Here is a 23,871-nt window from a genome sequence, read left to right on the forward strand (position 1 = left end):
CTGGAATAAATTTTTATTTCTTTCAGGCATTAAGGACCATCTTTTGAATATTTCCAGGCAGTTTAAGTGAGTTTTCACGTGCTCCAAGTCCCTAGAAGAGCGCTTTGTTGCTTTCAAGTAATTGGGTTCGCATTTCAAGTTTTTCCAGGCAGTTGAGGTAATTTTTCAAGCCTTTCAATGTCACCCAAACTCCTGGAATAATTTTTTATTTCTTCCAGGCACTATGGTCCATCTTTTGAACATTTTCAGGTTGTTGAGGTGAGTTTTCATGTGCTCCAAGTTGCTTAAAGAAAGTTTGGTTTCTTCCAGGCAATCTGATTTACATATCAAGTTTTTCCAGGCATCTGACGTAATTTTTCATGTGTTTCAATGTCACTTAAGCTCCTAGAATAATTTTTTACTTCTTCCAGGCACTATCGTCCATCTTTTGAACATTTCCAGGCAGTCAAAGTGAGTTTTGCTCATGTAATTCAAGCTACTGAAATAAATATTTATTTCTCCCAAGTAGTTGATCCTATTTTTCAAGTAGTTTCAAATAAAACAACCATACATCAATAATAGGAATTACTGAGACTTTATTCAAAACTTTACACGTTTTATCTAACTGTAAATTGACAATTCAGATGGTGCGTCGTCTTCATTGAGATGCAAGACTCCAGAGCCAGTTGATCTATGGACTTATGGCTGGTTGAAATGTTGAATGACCGAACCACGTTGGCTATAGTCATTTGTAATAGAACAGTTCCCCAAGTTTGACCTAAAATGTTGAAAAAAGATTCTGTTAGAATAATAGAAGTAAATTGGATGAATGATGGTTGTTAGTAAAGTTTTTCAGTAAGGTTACATCTTTCTTGACACTCAAGGGAGTCATGGAGCGTTTGCAGTATAGAATCGCTGAAAAACTCAAAATTGGAGCTTTGGTATGTGGATGACACGTCCTTTATTTTGAATAGAGACCATCTGGTGTGAACGAATTTTTACATCAATTAGACTGAAGCAGAGAGAGTTTCAACTGTATCTTTACTTAAAGGAAAGAAAATAAAAAGTTCAAAATTATTTTAAGGATTAACGTACTTATTGCCATTCTGCCATTGAATTCGGCACTCTTCAGAATTTTTTAAATAATCACTAATTTTTTTTTTGATTTTTCATGACTTTGAAGTTAATTATGAAAATGCCTAAAAAGGTGCTAAATTTTGAAATTTGACGATTTTTACAAATTTCATTTTAGTCTCGTTTTTAAATAAATTTTAAACAGTTTTCAAAATTCAGAAATTAATAAAATTAATAATGTTTGAGCCTAGAAGGTGCTGAAATCAATGGCATAATGTCCAAATGTGCACTGTAGTCGTAAAATGTTAGTAAAAGTCCCAATTTAATCATGTCTCACTAATTTTGATGATTTCTTGGTTATTTTTCGAGAATTTAATTATTGCTTGCCATTCTGCCATTGATTTCGGCACTCTTTTTCTGAAAAGATTTTTTTTTATCGTCATTTAATTTTTTTCAGATTTCATGGCTTTCGCGTTAATTATGAAAATACTTAAAAAATTTCTAAAATTTTTCAAAATTTTAAAATTTGACAGTTTTTGCAAATTGTCTTTTAATCTCTTTAATTTTAAATTAATAAAATAGATCATGTTGTGGTAAATCTTGAAGGTGCTGAAGTCAATGGCAGAATGTCCAAATGTGAACTGTAGTCGTAAAATGTTAGTAAAAGTTCCAATTTCACCATTGCTCGCTAATTTTGACAACTTCTTGGTTATTTTACGAGGATTTGAGTATTGTTTGCCATTCTGCTATTAAATTCAGCACTCCTTTTTCGGGAAGAATTTTTCAAAAGGTCATTCAAAATTTTTGATTTTTTATGAGTTTCGAGTTATTTAGAAAAATGCTTTTTGTAAAACTCAAAAACGGTTTTTGCAAATCTTCTTTTAATCCCTAAAATTTTAAACAATTCATAAATTAATAAAATAGATCTTGTTTGGGTATGCCTTGAAGGTGCTGAAATCAATGCCAGAATGTCCAAATGTGCACTGTAGTCGCAAAGCATACAATTTAATCATTTCTTATTAATTTTGATAATTTCTTGGTTATTTACGAGGATTTGAGTACTGTTTGCCATTCTGCCATTAAATTCGGCACTTTTTTTTATAAAGAGAATTTTTTAACAGTACCACTTTATTATTATATCCAAGTATTTAATTTTTTTCAGATTTCATGGCTTTCGCGTTAATTATGAAAATACTTAAAAAATTTCTAAAATTTTTCAAAATTTTAAAATTTGACAGTTTTGGCAAATTGTCTTTTAATCTCTTTAATTTTAAACAATTCTTATAATTTAGAAATTAATAAAATAGATCATGTTGTGGTAAATCTTGAAGGTGCTGAAGTCAATGGCAGAATGTCCAAATGTGCACTGTAGTCGTAAAATGTTAGTAAAAGTTCCAATTTCACCATTGCTCGCTAATTTTGACAACTTCATGGTTATTTTACGAGGATTTGAGTATTGTTTGCCATTCTGCTATTAAATTCAGCACTTCTTTTTCGGGAAGAATTTTTTAATAGATCATTCAAATTTTTTGATTTTTTATGAGTTTCGAGCTAATTAGAAAAATGCTTAAAAATTTGTGAAACTCTAAAATGGTTTTTGCAAATCTTCTTTTAATCCCTAAAATTTTAAACAATTCATAAATTAATAAAACAGACCTTGTTTGGGTATGCCTTGAAGGTGCTGAAATCAATGGCAGAATGTCCAAATGTGCACTGTAGTCGCAAAGCATACAATTTATTCATTTCTTATTAATTTTGATGATTTCTTGGTTATTTACGAGGATTTGAATACTGTTTGCCATTCTGCCATTAAATTCGGCACTTTTTTTTATAAAGAGAATTTTTTAACAGTACCACTTTATTATTATAATTGTTCACGGGTGATATGACCAATAAGTGTTTTTAATTAAATATTAATGCTCCTATCGACTGTTATAATGTAACGAGAATGATGTATGTTTTGGTTCATTATTGATGGTATCAAAAGCCTTTGACAAATCAAAAACGTCGCATCAATTGACCAGTATTATAGATATATGATAAATTTGTTTTGCTTCTCTCTAATATGACATTTTTATTTTTGACGCCTTTATACGCCAATATCACCTAAGTAATTAATAAATATAAATATTTTTATTTAAAACTATTAAATGCATAATTTAGCATTAATATTCGATATAGTGGAAACTTCTAATTAAATGGTTTACTACCTACATTATTTACTTAACCAGTCATGTTGACTTTGGACATTTGAATATCTGAACAGCGCCCAATTTGACAAACCGTAATTGAATTGGGCACTTTGGCGTTCTCTTGTGGCTTAAGTAAATCATGGTGAAAATAGAGTGCCGATTATATAGCATCTTAAAAATAATTATATAAACTTTAAAATATATTAAACTAGACATTTAATTAATTAAAATTAGTTAATTAAAGTCAATTAAATTCCAAGTTGCTTTAAAAAAAACAAAAGTGATAATTATCCCCAGTCAATGTAAGGAAATGTTGTTTTGCTATAGCGTATGCGTACCTAATGACACCAGGGAAATTATTATTGTTTTACAGTCTAAAATTATTTAATGTAACTCATTTTATTAGTCACACGACTTTTGCATTAAAGAGACCTTGCTTTAAAATATTGCGTGCGGTTTTTTACTTAAATATTAGTAAAGTAGTAGTAATCTGATGGTACTTTTCAACAAAGTACAAGGTGTTAACGTTCTTCTTACCTAAACAGTTCCTTGGTCCTATAGAAAACGGAACGTAAGCTCCCGGTACAATCTTTGAGGCATTTTCCGGTAAAAATCGCTCCGGATCAAATTTCAGAGGATCCTCCCAATATTTAGGGTTCCTGTGCAGGTCATAAGCGCTCACGAAGACGTTCGTTCCTTTGGGAACTATTTTGCTCCCTAAATTATTTATTATTAAACGAAATTATGAACAAGCTTTTTTTTTACCAAGATCAATATCCTCGCTACAATATCGTCCAAATAATGGTACTGTTGGTAAAATCCTTAACGTTTCGCTTATTACTGCGTCTACATATTTAAGCTCCACCAGATCGCTGAAATCTATATTTCGGTCTCCTACCACTGACTGAATTTCGTCATAAGCTTTAGCCTGAAAATAACACGATTAAGTCAACAACAAGAAGAAGAAAAAAAAGGAAACTTTGTGCACAAATGCCTGTAAAAGAAACGACATTTTCTTACAGGCATTTGACGTCTTTAGGGAGAAAAAAAGGGAGGGACTTTATGCTCAATTTCCTGCAAGAAATCAATAATTACTTTCAGGCATTTGACGTCTTTAGAAAGAAAAAAAAGAAGAACATTTGTGCATAAAAGCCTGTAAGAAATGAATATTTTCTTACAGGCATTTGACGTCTTTAGGGAGAAAAAAAAGAGGGACTTTATGCTCAATTTTCTGTAATAAATCAACAATTACTTCCAGGCATTTGACGTCTTCAGGAAGAAAAAAAAGGGAGGGACTTTATGCTCAATTTCCTGTAAGAAATCAATAATTACTTCCAGGCATTTGACGTCATTAGAAAGCAAAAAAATAAGAACATTTGTGCATAAATGCCTGTAAGAAATCAATATTTTCTTACAGGCATTTGACGTCTTTAGGGAGAAAAAAAAGGGAGGGACTTTATGCTCAATTTCCTGTAAGAAATCAATAATTACTTCCAGGCATTTAACGTCCTTAGAAAGAAAAAAAGAAGAACATTTGTGCATAAATGCCTGTAAGAAATCAATAATTACTTCCAGGCATTTGACGTCTTTAGAAAGAAAAAAAAGAAGATCATTTGTGCATAAATGCCTGTAAGAAATGAATATTTGCTTACAGGCATTTGACGTCTTTAGAGAGAAAAAAAGGGAGGGACTTTATGCTCAATTTCCTGTAAGAAATCAATAATTACTTCCAGGCATTTAACGTCCTTAGAAAGAAAAAAAGAAGAACATTTGTGCATAAATGCCTGTAAGAAATCAATATTTTCTTACAGGCATTTGACGTCTTCAGGGACAAAAAAAAAGGGAGAGACTTTGTGCTCAATTTCCTGTTAGAAATCAATAATTACTTCCAGGCATTTGACGTCCTTAGATAGAAAAAAAGAAGAACATTTGTGCATAAATGCCTGTAAGAAATCAATATTTTCTTATAGGCATTTGACGTCTTTAGAGAAAAAAAGGGAGAGACTTTATGCTCAATTTCCTGTAAGAAATCAAAAATTACTTCCAGGCATTTGACGTCCTTAGAAAGAAAAAAAAAAAGAACATTTGTGCATAAGTGCCTGTAAGAAATCAATAATTTCTTTTAGGCATTTGACGTCTTTAGGGAGAAAAAAGGGGAGGGACTTTATGCTCGTAAGAAATCAATAATTACTTCCAGGTATTTGACGTCTTTAGAAAGAAAAAAAAGAAGATCATTTGTGCATAAATGCCTGTAAGAAATGAATATTTTCTTACAGGCATTTGACGTCTTTAGGGAGAAAAAAAGGGAGGGACTTTATGCTCAATTTCCTGTAAGAAATCAATAATTACTTCAAGGCACTTGACGTCCTTAGAAAGAAAAAAAAGAAGAACATTTGTGCATAAATGCCTGTAAGAAATCAATAATTTCTTTTAGGCATTTGACGTAAAGTCATAATTAAAGTTCATGAAGTGAATTAAACGATCAAGAAGTCTTGAGTGAACCATTTATTATTATAATAACAAATGGTTACATATCTTTAAAATTGCAAAATAATGGCGAGCACGGAATTGTATAAAAAAAAAATAATAAAAGAGGAGAGACATGTTCGTATACACGTCTGGTCAATATCGTTCTGCAGTGCACAAGTAATAGAAAATTCGAGATAACATTAAAGAGAGAACGACAGTGGATTAGTTCAACCGATTTTTGCCTTCAGTGTGTACAACTCATTCGGTTCACTGAATTCAGTTTAAATTAGATCAAACTCTAGTTAGCAGTGGGGGAGTTAGAAGAAATGCTAATACTTGAAAAGTAACAAAGCTATTTAATGTTCCCTTTTTTCTGTATCACCCGGTATGTGCAAACAATCACATTGTTAAAATTAGAACGGAATATTGAAAAATAAATTTTTCCTTCTTCCAGGCACAAGTTTCATGCCTTGCAGAGACTTTAAGAGACTTCTTATTCCAGGCAATTAAATATTCATAATTCACTTTTATATCTTTTCCATGTTTTAAATATGCTCTGCGTAAATCATTTTTGTTCAGTAAATCTTTTATAAATTTTGCTACAGTTCGCACTTCTCTCTTCTTCAGTCTCATACTGGTATATTCCCATTTAAAGATATTTATTAAAAAGTATATAATAATAGTTAAATTATTTCTATTTTCTTTTCAACATGTGACCGAAATTTGTTAGTGCCAGTTAATATATAGATTGCCGCACGTAATACCTGATTTTGCTATACCTGTATATTTCTTCTGTCTTTATTGAAAGATAAATGTAGAGATAAAATTCGTTGATTTTCGGTACTTTTCAAATAAAAATCTTGAAGTTGGTTTGTGTCAATGTCAATCGAAGTCAGTTCTAGTGTTTTCAGGGAGTTCAAACTTCATTGATCAACTGCCTGGAAGTAATTCGTTATTTCGTCCAGGCAGTCAAAGATATTGCCTCTTACTTTTAGGATTATGCCCCTTCAATTGTCTGGAAGTAGTTGTTTATTTCTTCCAGGCACTTGGAAGGCATTCCTCAATTTTCGATTGAGGTTATTCCTCATTTCTTCCAGGCAATTGAAGTCAGTTCTAGTGTTTTCAGATAGTTCAAAGTTCATCGATCAACTGCCTGGAAGTAATTCCTTATTTTTTTCAGGCAGTCGAAGGTATTCTCTCTTACTTCCACGATTATGCCCCTTTAATTGCCTGGAAGTGGTTTTTTATTTCTTCCAGGCACTTGGAGAGCATTCCGCAATATTCAGTTAAGGTTATTCCTTATTTTTTCCAAGCAAGGTAGTTGAAAGTTCATTATTCAATTGCCTGGAAGTAATTCCTTATTTCTTCCAGACAGTCGAAGGCATTGCCTCTTACTTTTAGGATTATGCTTATTCAATTGCCTGGAAGTAGTTGTTTATTTCTTTCAGGCACTTGGAGGGAATTCCTCAATTTTCGATTTCCTCATTTCTTCCAGGCAATTAAGGTCAGTTCTATTATTTACAGGGAGTTGAAAGTTCATTGTTCAATTGCCTGAAAGTAATTCCTTATTTCTTCCAGGCAGTCGAAGATATTGCCTCTTACTTTTAGGATTATGCTTCCTCAACTTCCTGAAAGTAACTATTTATTTCTTCCAGGCACTTGGACGTTATTCCTCAATTTTAGGTTGAGGTTATTCCTCATTTCTTTCAGGCAATAGAAGTCAGCTCTAGTGTTTCTACGGAGTTGTAAGTTCATTGTTCAATTGCCTGGAAGTAATCCCTTATTTCTTCCAGGCATTGGAAGATATTGCGTTTTACTTTTAGGATTATGCCCCTTCAATTGCCTGAAAGTAGTTTTTTAATTCTTCCAGGCACTTGGAAGACATTCCTCAATTTTTAGTTGAGGTTATCCCTCGTTTCTTCCAGGCAATTGAAGTCAGTTCTAGCGTTTCTAGGTAGTTGACAGTTCATTGTTTAATTGCCTGAAAGTAACTCCTTATTTCTTCAAGGCAGACGAAGATATTGCCTCTTACTTCCAGGATTATGCCCCTTTAATTACCTGGAAGTAGTTTTTTAATTCTTCCAGGCACTTGGAGGGCTTTCCTCAATTTTCGGTTCAAATTATTCCCCATTTCTTCCAGGCAATTGAAGTCAATTCTAGTGTTTCCAGATAGTACAAAGTTCATTGTTCAACTGCCTTGAAGTAATTCCTTATTTTTTTCAGGCTGATTAGTTTTATTTAATTTAAGTTATTTGTTTAATGGTGCGACACTGTATAAAAGCTAAATTTAATATATCATTTCTGCGTTACTCGATCCTTTATTGCATAATGCGAGAAACAAGGACACAGTTCTAGTGTTTCCAGGTAGTTGAAAGTTCATTGTTCAATTGCCTGGAAGTAAATTCTTATTTCTTCCAGGCAGTCAAAGATATTGCCTTTTACTTTTAGGATTAGGCTCTCTCAACTGCCTGGAAGTAGTTGTTTATTACTTCCAGACACTTGAAAAACATTCCTCAATTTTTGGTTGAGGTTATTCCTCATTTTTTACAGGCAATTGAAGTCAGTTCTAGTATTTACAGGTAGTTGAAACTTTATTGTATAACTGCCTGAAAGTAATTGTTTATTTCTTCCAGGCAGTCCAAGACATTTCTTTTACTTCCAGGATTATTGAACACAATTAAGATAAAGAAGCTGCAATATCTGGGATCAGTGTTATTGTATCACTTTCAGCGGTTACTCTTTTGTCTTTTAATATATCTTTTTTTAGTTCTTTTTACTCTTAGGTTCTTTCTGGGTTCTCCTTCTTCTTCTTCATCTTAAGAACTGTCAACATCCTTCTTTTCCCTATGCTGCATCATCATTTTATCACTGATCATCGCTCTCTGACTGACTATTAATATTAATCTGTTCTTTTTTCTGATTTATAAAAATCTCAGCACCAGAAACATAATCTTTGGCCTGAAATCTACCCTAGTGTAACTATTCAATTTCATATTTGCCCTCACTATGTCTTCCTCTGTCCTTTTTATGCATCAATTCTAATCTTGTAAGTTTTATGTTGAGCAAGATCAATTAGCAAATTCTTATTTATACTCAAGGGTGGATATTTTCTTGACCACATGTAAACCTATTGCTGTCACATCAGAAGAGTTTGCTGAACTTGAGCAGCAAACTGGAAAATTCTAGTGACTTTTCTCTGATCTGCATAAATCTTTGAGTAGTAGTGGAATTAACCTGGATATAAAATTTGGGGACACTAATTAGGGTCAGCAGTACTGAAACTGAATGCCACAGCTTGGCTCTGGATCTAGGAAAAACGAAGATGTATTTCCTGATTAAATAATCTGAGAAAATGGCACAACTATAGTTGCATTGAGTTGTTAAGAACTGCAGCATCAATAGCTATAATGATGTCCAACTTTCTAAGATAGCACAGAGCTTAAAAAATTAATTCATATTCACCTGAACCTCTGGATACATCCCCAGCATGGTGAAACAAAACGATAATGTACGCCCTGAAGTGTCCGTAGCCTACAAAATTAATATTTAAATAAATTTTTTAATGTGGCCTTTAAAAGTACTTACAGCCCCAGTAATAAAGGCAAATTCCTCAAACAGGTCTGCAGTCGGGTCTTTCTGATACGCTTCGTCTAGTAGCAGTTCTATTAAAGGTTTCTCTGCCGGATTTTCGTAGTATTCTAAGATTTAAATTATTATTTCAGAGAGTAAAATGAGCAACTTGGATGAGATTTTTAACAAAAGCTCTTCTAGGTGTCGAGAGGTCAATAAACACGTTAAAAAATTAAGTAAGACAGTAGTACATGAATCTAGGATGGACTAAAAAAGATGTTTCATTATATACAGGTCGGACCAACTTAGGTCTTGAGTGCGGCAATTAATTTTTTCCACATTATAAGGAACTTTCTTTATCATATGTTGAAGTATTAAGCTAATTGCAGCGACATGATGAACAAAAATTATATTATCATTAAAAAGCAATTGATGACTCTCATTCATTCATTCATAAGTGTTAAAAGTACTATAATATAAATAATTGCTTGTGTAAAGTTTGTATTTATTAAAAATGCCACTACGTAATTATTAATAGCGTAAATCCTGAATTAATTTTCATTGTAACATATTTTAAAGGTCGAGAAATTAATTATCATATTTTTACCGAAATTAAAATTAGTTACCGGAGGTTTTTTTAGTCTGCTCCATATAATCCTCCAAAACCTCTTTTAATAAACCTTTCAGTTCATTCTCAATTGCTCTAAAAGCAGCTCCAAAGGGTGAACTTTTCCATAAAGTGGATGGAATTGCGGGGTTGCTAAATATCTTGATAAATTCATCTTGAGCTCTAAAAATTGATAACGGTTTATCAAAGATTTATTAGGTAAAGAACAAATTTTTATATTTCCTGTAAGGGGGTGACCGTACATTATAGATGTAGTTGCACAGCTGCACTTTGATATTATTTTATTATCATCAGCAATTTTGAGTCTGTTATACTGTTAGGTACCAGAGCACCCCATATTTTAACACGCGTTGTAAATACTTAACATCCATGCAATTTGTCTGCAGCCACGTAAATGCTTTGTCTTTTAGTCGGATTTATATATATATAGACATATATTTATATATTTATAGACATTTGAGTTAAATTAAGTTGATGCATCAACATATTATAATTAATTTATAAACGCATAGTCTTGGTAATACCATAAGCATATTCAGTTTTGAATCTATTATTACTGTTAGGTACCAAAGCATCCCATATTTTAACACGCAATCTTAGGGTAAATACGAGAGAGAGAAAATACATGCGGTTTGTCTGAGGCCACGTGAAGTAAGATGTAGTTTGAAAGGAGATGGGATTAAGGTCCGAATTTAATACTTCTTAAGAGAGTGAACATTTGCCATATTGCACAAATATTCGGACAATATTTTTATTTTATGATTAAATTAATGATACATGTACAGGTTACTTACGCGTCAATTTGCGTGCCAATCCGTATAATATCGGTGCGATATTTTTTTGCGTCGCTTAGTCCAAAGGATGATACTAAAATAGACAATTAAAGAATAACAAAAATACCATTTATTAATAAATATTTACATATTATTAGGATAAGCATCTAATTGTTTTATTATAATAACTTAATAACAAGAATACTATTAATCATAGTAGATGGTGACAGGTTTTTATATACTCATTATGAAGATAATACCTTTTTTTTACTGTATGTATATGAATTTTAATGAGCATTTCCAGTTGTTCACAACGGATAGTAGGACCAACTTGTTCATTAATTTTTGTCGACATATGACCTGAAATGTTAGTCACTCAATGGCATACCGATAGTTGCAATCATCACTTCTGATTGGGGGATTTATTTATAGAATGCCTTGAATGAATCCTTCATTGACCTGATCAAAAGCCTTGGGAAGATCTGTGTAAATAGTGTCAAACTGATCAAGAGCCAGATCAGCAATAGAGCGACAGTGAACCCAAATTATTGTCAATGAGTCTATACGTCACTTATGAACGCAAATTATTACAAACTAAGAAGAGGTTGATACTGATGATGAATCGAATGTTAAGGCAACTCAGATTGGACCCAATAAATGCATATGTCAACTTATGTTGCAAGAATTAATAATTGGCTTTTGGATGCTCCTTTTTTAAAGAATAGTTATAGAAAATAAAGAAACTCTTTATAATTAGGCAACAAATAGAAGATTTTTATGAATAGTTGCAGGTAAAATAAATCATACTATTCCAATTGCAATGTCTTCCATTTTACAGTGTAAATATTCAGCACAGATGTGAGGAAACTCAGTCGAATATTTATCATAGAGTTCCATTTTCCTTGGAACTAACATCATCATTGAGACTCAATTATGATTTAAGACTTATAAGAGCTGCATCATTAATTTCACCTTAAGTCTTCTTCGAAAGATGTATGTAAAGAGATCCAATAAAAATCACTGGATCTACTGAAGGATCTTTTGGTTTGACTACTAATCCTTAAAGTGTCAAGTGCATATACTTACAAAAGAAGTTCATAAAGGCATATTTGCTGAAAAACTTATACAAATTATCCTCCGGCTTCAGCTTCTTGATCTCCTCCAAAAGTAGACAACTTTGCTGATAGTAAGTTTGATACGAGAGCTTTATCATGTGCTTCTTAAATGCCGGTCGTAATAAGTGACGCCTCGGTTTCCAAATTTCCACTAAAAAAAAACCATGAAAAAAAATAATTTATTAATCTAAATTCAACCTCTAGAAGTACCTGGAACGTTCACAATAGGATTCCTCAATCCCAAATTGATCATTTTATATAATTCGGCTTTGTTAAAACATTTCGGATGGTTCAGTATTATTCGTGCTTCATCAGCATCGTTGGTCAGATAGTGATAAGCGGAACCGTACCAGAAATTGCACGGTAAACCTCCGAAATATTTGTCCGCTACTATGACCACCTGAAGCATGCTAGCTAAAAGAAAAATGATTATTAAAAATATTCCAATGAGTATAGAGCATATCCATATGAGTCGTCTTAAAATCAGCTAAATATCACACTTTTGAGCGACATTTTGCCCAAGTATGAAAAACTGCCATTTTTCTCTATTTGACTTGAAAACCTTTGATTGCATATGAGATTCTTACTCTTGATAAGAGCAAACATGATTCACATCAATAATTTGTCATTGAAAAATGACAAACACAACAATAACAAGACGACTGAGATGTCTTCAAGGGACGTTTTCATCGATTATGCCAAGGCCTTCGACAATGTAAGACATGACCTCCTAACATCGTACCTTAAGGACCTGAACCTGGATGTTAGAACTTCTATTAATTAGCAATCTGGGGCCGTATATTTGAAACCATTCGACTTTGATTCGCATACGAAATTAGAGGATTTCGCACGAAAAATCGATATTCGTATTTTCTGCCACTTGTCTTGTTTTGATTTTAAACCAGCTTTGTTTTTTTTTGTGAGTTGGTTAAGTATTTTCGTAGTGTTTTTTTGTTGTTTATTGAAAAAAAAATAACAATAATCAAATGGCAAGATTAAACAATCTTGTGCAAAGAAACGTCGTCGATGCACTGAAAGAGACTGAAACTCCGGCAGATAGAAGGAATAGCATGTACTCTTCTTCCTTGACCCATTTGAAATGTATTCTGATGCTCAATTTAATAAATTATATAGATTAAGCAAGCCTATTACGATGGAATTGATGTGCTCTTTATATGCTCTAGAGACTGTGTAATCTGTCCGCTAGTTTTATCCACAAGGTTTGTGCAGTTTTAGCCAAAAAACTGTGGGTGAATTTGCCCCTTTACTTTAATTCCGGGTGCTCTTCCATAAATGAAATTAGTTCTTTCTTTTGCTCACTCGACACAAAGCAGCAATTTTTTTTTTATTTTTTGAATTCACTTAAAAAAACGCCATGAAAAAACCTCAAAATTCCCTGATGTTTTTAAACTTAAATTAAAAAAATCTTTATCGTCTTCATCCCAGTTGACATGGCCTCCAATAGCACTCGACTTTGCTACGTTGCCACTACATTTCATGTTCGCATGCGAATGAAATTTCGAATACTGTTTAAATAAGCACTTTTTAATTCGTGTGCCGCTCGACTTTGTTCGCATTCGAAGATTCTCGCATGGTTTCGAAAATACGGCCCCTGTACTGGAACTAAAAAGCGGATATAAAAAAGTGTATAAGATAAGGCTACGTTTTATCATCGATCAATCTCTACTCGAAAAGAGTGTTTTTGAGTCGGTTTTAGATGACCCTACAGGTATTAAAGTGAACGTTTCCGATATGCAAATGATATTGTAATAATCGCGGATAATGTGAACAATCTTCAGGAATTATTGAGTCACATAAGTGAAACAAGCACAACCAAAAGTTAATGGTTGTGAGTAAAACTGAACTTTCATAAATCAGGATTCAGATAAATGAGAAAAATATTTGAGGCAATATATGTTGAATCAAAATTGGAAGAGATTAAACAGAACAATCATGAGCAAACTTCCTTAAACTCGCTAAAATCCTTACGATGCTTTGAAGAAATCAAAGAAGACATTAGACTAGCTGAAGTTAATAGAATTAAAATTGTAGTAAGATATCCGTTTAAAATAGACTCCCAATAGGTCTTTTTCATAATAAAACCTAATAATCTTATCAATTTCTTTGTCGAATGCTTTGGAGAAGTCAACGAAAACTATAGACTACCTCAAGATAAGAGAGTTACGATGTTATTTTATTTATTTATGTGTCACAAAATCGCTATTATAATTCACAAACCGGACTAACCACATGTTTGAAAATGTGTGTATTGATTCTTTGGTTAAATTGACGGGATACTTGTTAAAGATTTTTCACAAAAATATACAGGGTGTTTGTAAAAAATTCGTTTATATACCAAAATTATTTTTTTTTAGTAAAAAATCATAAAATCCTTATAACTTGAAAACTAGACTAAGTACACATTTGAACATTTGTATATTGATTCTTTGATTAAATTGATGGTACACCTGTTTAAGGATTTTACACAAAAAATGCAGAATGCTTGTCAAAAATTCTTTTTATACAAAAGTAATTTTTTTTAATAAAAAATCATAAAATCCTTATAACTCCGAAACTAGACTAAGCACATATTTGAAAATTTGTGTATTGATTCTTTAATTAAATTAATACTTTCATGTTTTTGTTGTTTTCGATGATCGTTGTTATCATTTCTGTGTTATATTACCTTAAATCTTCCCTTGTTTTCTTTTTTATCAATCTGTTAATTTCGTTGTATTCATGAGTCCCTTTCTCCAAGTTTCTTCTCTTCGCCATGAGTTCTTTAGTTTCCTTTTTTATTTTTGAATTATTTTTCTTAGTAGTGGCACAGATCTTTTTGGCTCTCGTTCTAATATCAGTACTTATTCTGTTTTCTAGGTCGTTTATATTCAAGCCGTTCAATGCTTCTTTATTAGACAATTTCTTGTTGAGTTCAGCTTGGAATTTTTGGCGGTTTTCCTGGATTGTTGATGTGGGAAATGGTTGTATTTTGATTAGCTTATTTCGTTCACTCTTCACGTTTATTTCTATTTTAGCTCTTACCAACCTGTGATCGCTACCAGTATCAAAGCGATTTAGGGCCGAAACGTCTTTTATAGTAAGCTTTTTATTGGTTAGTACATAGTCGATCTCGTTTTTCGTATTTGAGTTTAGGCTACTCCATATCCAACGTCTCTTTTCTGATTTTTTGAAGAAGGAGTTCATACAGTACATACTTTCTTTTTGGTGATAATTGATCAGTCTTTCTCCTCGTTCGTTGGTACAACCCAGTCCGAATTTACCCACATATTGATTTCCGTTTCCCGCTGGTACTCCTAGTTTAGCATTGAAATCGCCAATAATGTATTTGTAGTGTGCTGTTTCTATTGTCAGCGCTTGTGAAATGTCATCGTAGAATCTCTCTATCTCATCATCGGGTGCAGAGCTTGTAGGGGCATATACTTGAATTATTTGGACGCTATATCTTTTCGATATCCTCAATACTATGTAAATGACTCTACTCGATATGGATTTCATCTTAGTAACTAGCCGCTTTATACTCTTATGAATACAAAAGGTGGCCTGATTTCAGTGTGATTTGAAGACCATATGTGAAACCGATTGTCTCAAAAACTACCAAAATTTTGAAAAATTTCCAGAAGACCTTTTGCTATTAAATTTTTTAATATATAATTTTATATATACAGTTTTTCCAATAAACTAATATTTTTTTAAGTTACAGTCCAATATGTTATTTTTATTAGTTATAGTTAAATGAAATTAAAAACTGAAATTAAAAACTGATTTTCTCAAAAACTATCAAAATTTTGAAAAATTTGCAAGAATACTTTTTGCCAGTAAATTATCCACTTTTTCCATTAAAATAATATTTTTTAAGTTACAGTCCAATATGTTATTACTACTAGTTATAGTTGAGTTTTCTCAGTACCCTGAAATTAAAAACTGATTTTCTCAAAAACTACCAAGATTTTGAAAAATTTTTAAGAATACTTTTTCATAGCAAATTGTCCATTATATAAATTTAGTTAATATACTTTTTCCATTACAATAACAGTATTCAAGTTACGGGCCAAAATATGAATATACTAGGCAAGGTTCAATTTTCTCAGTAGCCTTGACTTAAAAACCGATTTTCTCAAAAACTATCAAAATTTTGAAAAATTTGCAAGAATACTTTTTGCCAGTAAATTGTCAATTTTTTAATTTTATATACACACTTTTTCCATTAAAATAATATTTTTTAAGTTACAGTCCAATATTTTATTTCTATTAGTTATAGTGGAGTTTTCTCAGTACCCTGAAATTAAAAACTGATTTTCTCAAAAACTACCAAGATTTTGAAAAATTTCCAGAAGACTTTTTGCTATAAAATTTTTTATTTTATAATTTTATATATACAGTTTTTCCAATAAACTAATATTTTTTTAAGTTACAGTCCAATATGTTATTTTTATTAGTTATAGTTAAATGAAATTAAAAACTGATTTTCTCAAAAACTACCAAAATTTTGAAAAATTTGCAAGAATACTTTTTGCCAGTAAATTGTCCATTTTTTAATTTTATATACACACTTTTTCCATTAAAATAATATTTTTTAAGTTACAGTCCAATATTTTATTTCTATTAGTTATAGTGGAGTTTTCTCAGTACCCTGAAATTAAAAACTGATTTTCTCAAAAACTACCAAGATTTTGAAAAATTTTCAAGAATACTTTTTGATAGCAAATTGTCCATTATATAACTTTAGTTGAAATACTTTTTCGATTAAAGTAACAGTTTTCAAGTTACGGGCCAAAATATGAATATACTAGGCAAGGTTCAATTTTCTCAGTAGCCTTGACTTAAAAACCGATTTTCTCAAAAACTATCAAAATTTGCAAGAATACTTTTTGCCAGTAAATTGTCCATTTTTTAATTATATATACACACTTTTTCCATTAAAATAATATTTTTTAAGTTACAGTCCAATATGTTATTACTACTAGTTATAGTTGAGTTTTCTCAGTACCCTGACATTAAAAACTGATTTTCTCAAAAACTATCAAGATTTTGAAAAATTTTCAGGAATACTTTTTGATAGCAAATTGTCCATTATACAGGGTGTCCCAAAATTAGTGGACGAAACGCGAACCCTGTATTTTTTGGTCAAAAATAACCTCACTTTTTCCTATAAACATATATCGGCAAACGACCCCCAAGAGAGCTACGCCCCTTTTAAAGGGGGCACCTGAAGATGGTTTTTTCTACTTATTTTCGAAACGGGTGAATATAAAAATTTTAAATTTTGGTATTCTCCCAATTTTGATATGCTGAATTTAGTTGTCATTTCATAATTTTCATTATTTAGTCAGGTGCGTATCATTTAGGGGGTGAGCCTAAAAAAATACCTAAAAAAAATTTTGTGTGCAAAGTTTTTGTTTTTTCTTCTTTAAATTTTAAAAATTTGAAGCTTTTTACGTAAAAAAGTACCTCTTGGTCAATAACTCTACGAGTTACCATTTTCGAGAAAAACGCATTTAAAAATAACGCTGCATAGTATTATTTTCACTACCAATTTTTATAAAAACTTAGTAGCAGGCTTTGGAAAAAATTGACACACTGCATAATGACATTAACATTTGTTGTAATTGATTAGTTGTCATTTTGCATTCAAATTGTTAATATCTTTTTAACTATGGAAGACTTTTCGACCCGTGAAAAAGTAGATATTCATTTTATGTATGGGTTTTGCAATGGAAACGCACATGCCGCTGCACGAGAGTATTGGCGGAGGTTTCCTGCAAGAAGGCTTCCACATTGGAAAGTTTTTGTTAGAATTCATAGAAATTTACTTGAATATGGATCCTTCGAACGTTCTCGAGGGCAAGGAAGACCAATTGCAAATGATGGTTATGGGGAAGTACTGAATTTAATTGAAGAAAACCCTCAAATATCATTGAGAACCTTAGAAGAGATTACCAATATCCCAAAGTCAAATATAAGTAAAATTAAATATGATAAATAAATAATTAAGTACCTAATTTGTTATCCAAAAAATTAAATACTTATAAGTACTTATAACTGAAAATTGAGATTGGTATAAATAGTGTTGTTATTAATTATTATCGTCGGATCGCATTAAATTCATTTCAAAATACTCTAATTACTATTATTATTATTATTTACTTTATTTACTTGGATAAGTCTTATCACAAACATCAAACACCCCAAAACATATCCTTTTGACGACTAACTGGAATGTTTAGTGGCTTACTAAGGTTTAGGCTTATTTCCTATACAATTTAAAATATTTAAAAATAATTTCAGATTGGAAGAATGACTAAGATGTTAGGATACCAGCCTTTCCATTATAAAAAGGTTCAGGAGTTAGAAGAAGAAGATTTTCCAGCTCGAGTAGACTTTTGTCATTGATTTTAAATTGATTGATTTGATTGATTTTAAATCACCCAAATCTTCCTCAAAAAATTTTGTGGTCAGATGAGGCAACTTTTTCTAGGAGTAAGGGCTTTAACAGCCGTAATACTCATTTTTGGAGCATCGAGAATCCGAGAGTAGTTCGACGAACTAACTTTCAGCATAGATTTTCCTTTAACGTATGGGCGGATTTGATAGGAGATAAATTGATCGTCATTATTTAAATCTTCTTCAAAACAATCTCAGAGATTTACTGGACGATGTTCCCATAGAAACTCGGCTGGAAATGATTTTTCAGCACGATGGGGCACCAACTCACTACAGTCAACAGGTGAGAAACTGGCTGGACAATAATTTTACAGGCAGATGGATAGGCCGAGGTGGTCCAATAAACTGGCCTGCACGATCGCCCGACTTTAATCCTCTGGATTATTTTCTTTGGGGTAATATGTGCAATATTATTTATGCCACCGAAATTGATACTCCAGAAGAGCTTCAGAGGCGAATTCTCGCAGCTGCAGGCCAAGAGAAAACCTATTTGAAATTCTTAGATCAACCCAAAACATTCAAAAAAGATCCAGGTTATGCATTCAGGAAAACGGAAACTTGTTTGAACATTTGCCTCAAATAAATTAGTATTTTTATCTGTTTGCAATTTTATTTGTCAATTTACTTTTGAAGCGTGCTATTGAGTTTTAATAAAAATTGTTATTAATGATACTATGCAGCGGTATTTTTAAATGCGTTTTTCTCGAAAATGGTAATTCCTAGCGTTATTGACCAAGAGGTACTTTTTTACGTAAAAAGCTTTAAATTTTTAAAATTTAAAGAAACAAAAACAAAAACTTTGCAAACAATTTTTTTTAAGTATTTTTTTAGGTTCACCCCCTAAATGATACGCACCTGACTAAATAATGAAAATTATGAAATGACAACTAAATTCAGCATATCAAAATTGGGAAAATACCAAAATTTAAAATTTTTATATTTACCCGTTTCGAAAATAAGTGGAAAAAACCATCTTCAGGTGCCCCCTTTAAAAGGGGCGTAGCTCCCTTGGGGGGCGTTTGCCGATATATGTTTATAGGAAAAAGTGAGGTTATTTTTGACCAAAGAATACATGGTTCGCGTTTCGTCCACTAATTTTGGGACACCCTGTATAACTCTAGTTGAAACATTTTTTCTATTAAAGTAACAGTTTTCAAGTTACGGGCCAAAATATGAATATACTAGGCAAGGTTCAGTTTTCTCAGTAGGCTTGACTTGAAAACCGATTTTCTCAAAAACTATCAAAATTTTGAAAAATTTGCAAGAATACTTTTTGCCAGTAAATTGTCCATTTTTTAATTATATATACACACTTTTTCCATTAAAATAATATTTTTTAAGTTACAGTCCAATATGTTATTACTACTAGTTATAGTGGAGTTTTCTCAGTACCCTGAAATTAAAAACTGATTTTCTCAAAAAGTACCAAGATTTTGAAAAATTTTCAGGAATACTTTTTGATAGCAAATTGTCCATTATATAACTCTAGTTAAAACATTTTTTCTATTAAAGTAACAGTTTTCAAGTTACGGGCCAAAATATGAATATACTAGGCAAGGTTCAGTTTTCTCAGTAGGCTTGACTTGAAAACCGATTTTCTCAAAAACTACCAAAATTTTGAAAAATTTCCAAGAATACTCTTTTTTACTAAATTGTCCATTTTCTTATTTTATATATACACTTTTTCTATTAAAATAATATTTTTTGAGTTACAGTTGAATATTTTATTTCTATTAGTTATAGTGGAGTTTTCTCAGTACCCTGAAATTAAAAACTGATTTTCTCAAAAACTACCGAGATTTTGAAAAATTTTTAAGAATACTTTTTCATAGCAAATTGTCCATTATATAAATTTAGTTAATATACTTTTTCCATTACAATAACAGTTTTCAAGTTACGGGCCAAAATATGAATATACTAGGCAAGGTTCAATTTTCTCAGTAGCCTTGACTTAAAAACCGATTTTCTCAAAAACTATCAAAATTTTGAAAAATTTGCAAGAATACTTTTTGCCAGTAAATTGTCAATTTTTTAATTTTATATACACACTTTTTCCATTAAAATAATATTTTTTAAGTTACAGTCCAATATTTTATTTCTATTAGTTATAGTGGAGTTTTCTCAGTACCCTGAAATTAAAAACTGATTTTCTCAAAAACTACCAAGATTTTGAAAAATTTTCAAGAACACTTTTTGATAGCAAATTGTCCATTATATAAATTTAGTTGATATACTTTTTCCATTACAATAAAAGTTTTCAAGTTACGGGCCAAAATATGAATATACTAGGCAAGGTTCAGTTTTCTCAGTAGGCTTGACTTGAAAACCGATTTTCTCAAAAACTACCAATATTTTGAAAATTTTCCAAGAATACTCTTTTTTAGTAAATTGTCCATTTTCTTATTTTATATATACACTTTTTCTATTAAAATAATATTTTTTGAGTTACAGTTGAATATTTTATTTCTATTAGTTATAGTGGAGTTTTCTCAGTACCCTGAAATTAAAAACTGATTTTCTCAAAAACTACCAAGATTTTGAAAAATTTTTAAGAATACTTTTTCATAGCAAATTGTCCATTATATAAATTTAGTTAATATACTTTTTCCATTACAATAACAGTATTCAAGTTACGGGCCAAAATATGAATATACTAGGCAAGGTTCAATTTTCTCAGTAGCCTTGACTTAAAAACCGATTTTCTCAAAAACTATCAAAATTTTGAAAATTTTCCAAGAATACTCTTTTTTAGTAAACTGTCCATGTTCTTATTTTATATATACACTTTTTCTATTAAAATAATATTTTTTGAGTTACAGTCGAATATTTTATTTCTATTAGTTATAGTGGAGTTTTCTCAGTACCCTGAAATTAAAAACTGATTTTCTCAAAAACTACCAAAATTTTAAAGAATACTCTTTATTAGTAAATTGTCCACTTTTTAATTTTATATATACACTTTTTCCATTAAAATAATATTTTTTAAGTTACAGTCCAATATTTTATTTCACAATATGTAGAAAAGTCTCATCAGGCTGCTACGCCCTAGGGGTTATTGCCACCAGTCTTAATTTCTCCATCGCCAGATCTGCATACTTCGTGATTATCGAGTCGCACCTTCGATATGGAATTTGCTTTTGGGGTTCATGTTCAAATTCACTTTTTAGTTCAGTGTTTGTACTCCAGAAAAGGGCCATTAGATATCTATGTGACTCATGTCGCCCGCTTTTTGTAAGTCATAATATTTTAACCCTGTGTTGTATTTTTATTCTGGAAACAGTTTGCTTAGTTTTTATAAAATATAAATAGGAACTCCACTTAGGAAGCCACTATAATACGCGACAAAATTATTTGTTCAGGCTACCCATTCCTCATTTTGAACTTGTCCGTAGCTCTATCATATATGGAGGTAAAAAGCTTTTTAATAAACTTCCACTAGAAATAAGACAACTTAAGACTGAAAAAAGCCTACGTACAAGGACGAAAATATTTCTTGCTAGTAAAGCGTACTATAGTTTAGGTGAATTTTTTAATGATTAGCATTTAAATATTTTTTAAAGTTTTATAATAATTTTATTTTATTTTGAATTAGTTTCTCGTTTTTATTCCTTTAATGTACAGTCTATTGGCTTTGTCTACAACTTCTATGTTTATATTGACAATAAAGCATTTTTGAGTTTGAGTTTTTTTATAAAAAATCATAAAATCCTTATAACTCAAAAACTAGACTAAGCACACGTTTGAAAATGTTTGTGTTGATTCCTTGATGGAATTAAAAGGATTATTGTTTAATAATTTTTTTAAAAAAATGTACAAGGTGCTTATAAAAAATTGATTTATTACAAAAATTATTTTTTTTTTAAATCATAAAATCCCTATAACTCAAAAACTAGACTAAGCACACGTTTAAAAATTTGTGTATTGATTCTTTGGCTAAATTGATGGAATACCTGTTTAAGGATTTTTCGAGAAAATGTACAGGGTGTTTGCAAAAAATTGATTTTTTAGGGATTTTTTTTCCATAAAACATCACAAAATACTTGCATTAAATTATTAAGATTTTTTTGTTATTTCATTTTTAATTCCAGTTCTGCTCTATTTTGGTTATTTTCAATATTATTTATATATTATATTATATAATTTTCATTATTATTTTTTTTCAATATGTGTGACCTAAGAGCATTTCGTAGTATAAAAAACATATTTTCTAAATCATTAAACCATCAATTTTTTAGGGTATAAATTATATTAAGGCATATTAACCTGTCAAATTATTGCCCTTTCCTGATTGTTTACAAACAATTTTAACACATCAACTTCATATAATATAATAAATCAAAGATATCTTACCTCTTACTTTACCAAAAATGGTCAAATAAGCAGTACCAACAAAAGGGATCAACGGCAGGAAGAACATGTTATAATTCCAAGCAAACCGAACGTATTTAAACTTCGTAACGAGAACAAAAACATTATAAATAACAGTAAAAACTAAAAAATATAAAAGACATTTTAGCGAAAAATATACGAGAGTATCAAACATCTCAAACGGATATTGCTTCTAAGTATTCTTTCATCGAATGCTTTGAACCACACACTGAGTGATTCCGTATAACGCGCTTGAAGAATAAATACTTGAATCTCTCTCACCTTCCACTTTTAGCATCCCATTTTTAATGTCCCTAATTATTATTTTTTATTTGAAATAATACAATGACTAATGTTCATTTAAGGCATTATTAATAATAATATAGTAATTAATCACTTATTAAGGGTCTAAGGTGATGACAGTGAGTTGAAAAGCGTGTTATTAATTATAAGGTTAAAGTACTTGAGTGATGAAAATTTGGATGATATTTCATGCACTAATGGAAATTTGTTGAATAGAATTTATTACCGTAGTAGTCCAGTTGAGTTTTACTTGTTGAGAACTTTAATTCGTTTAAAAATTGTCTCAGAATTGTCAACAGAAAGATTTAGTGAATGTTAATCAAATAAGAGTCTGCAATTTAAAATTGAATAAAATATAGAGAAAACTAAGATCCTAAATTTAAATTTTTAAGTCTCAGCTTACATCATCATAAGCAGTTTCTATATTCACGTACGGTTCATACATGCAAATTACATATTGCTTTGGATTTGCCATCTTTGACTTGTTTATTTCTGTATTATCGTTTAATTGATAAAGTTTTCGTTATTTTTGCCTGAGATTAAAATTTGATATTTTCTTAAAATGTATGCAAATAAAGTAAATATTGATACACGTTAATGTAGTTTACGCGTTATTTTTCTAGCGTAATTAAAAAATATTTTAAAAAGACCCTTATGAATGTAGCAGAAGCAACGTCAAAAAGCAGATTTTTATTTGCTTGGGTGCAATCAGAACTCACGTTTTTTCATTACGCAATGTGGATGCTTGCTTCTATCAAAAGGACCGACGGTTTTAATTAAAAATCATTTTATGGGCTAAAATTCAACGAATTATCTAATAAATCCTTTTTATTATACATCTAATAATAAAAAAATGACATAAAATTTGTTGGTAATGGTAAAATGTTTAACCTTCGGCATACATTTTCATAATGCATAGTACGATCCACATGCCAGTA

At 30.8% G+C, this 23,871-nt stretch overlaps 1 protein-coding gene across 1 annotated transcript; it reads right to left on the reverse strand.

The window, feature by feature from the left end:
• Nucleotides 1-551: 551 nt before the first annotated feature.
• On the reverse strand, nt 552-22,848 carry LOC126745073 (cytochrome P450 4V2-like). The gene is made up of 10 exons (XM_050452761.1): nt 22,613-22,848; nt 12,011-12,214; nt 11,772-11,951; nt 10,707-10,779; nt 9,911-10,074; nt 9,300-9,412; nt 9,177-9,245; nt 4,011-4,173; nt 3,783-3,962; nt 552-757 (listed from the first exon to the last, which is right to left on the reverse strand). The coding sequence occupies exons 1-10, from the start codon at nt 22,803-22,805 to the stop codon at nt 597-599; spliced, it is 1,500 nt and encodes a 499-aa protein (XP_050308718.1). The 5' UTR covers nt 22,806-22,848; the 3' UTR covers nt 552-596.
• Between the last annotated feature and the right edge of the window lie 1,023 nt (nt 22,849-23,871).

Source organism: Anthonomus grandis, chromosome 15 (assembly GCF_022605725.1).
Source record: "Anthonomus grandis grandis chromosome 15, icAntGran1.3, whole genome shotgun sequence".
In the NCBI taxonomy this organism is placed as follows: Eukaryota; Metazoa; Arthropoda; class Insecta; order Coleoptera; family Curculionidae; genus Anthonomus; species Anthonomus grandis.

Bases quoted from the DNA above. Each gene is read 5' to 3' on its own strand.
- LOC126745073 (XM_050452761.1), bottom strand. From the start codon at position 22,805: ATGTTTGATACTCTCGTATATTTTTCGCTAAAATGTCTTTTATATTTT. The intron at 12,215-22,612 runs GTAAGATATCTT...TTTTTCTTTTAG, and splicing joins CATTTTTGGTAAAGTAAGAG to CTAGCATGCTTCAGGTGGTC. The intron at 9,413-9,910 runs GTAACTAATTTT...TTTAAATCTTAG, and splicing joins GCAGACTAAAAAAACCTCCG to AATACTACGAAAATCCGGCA.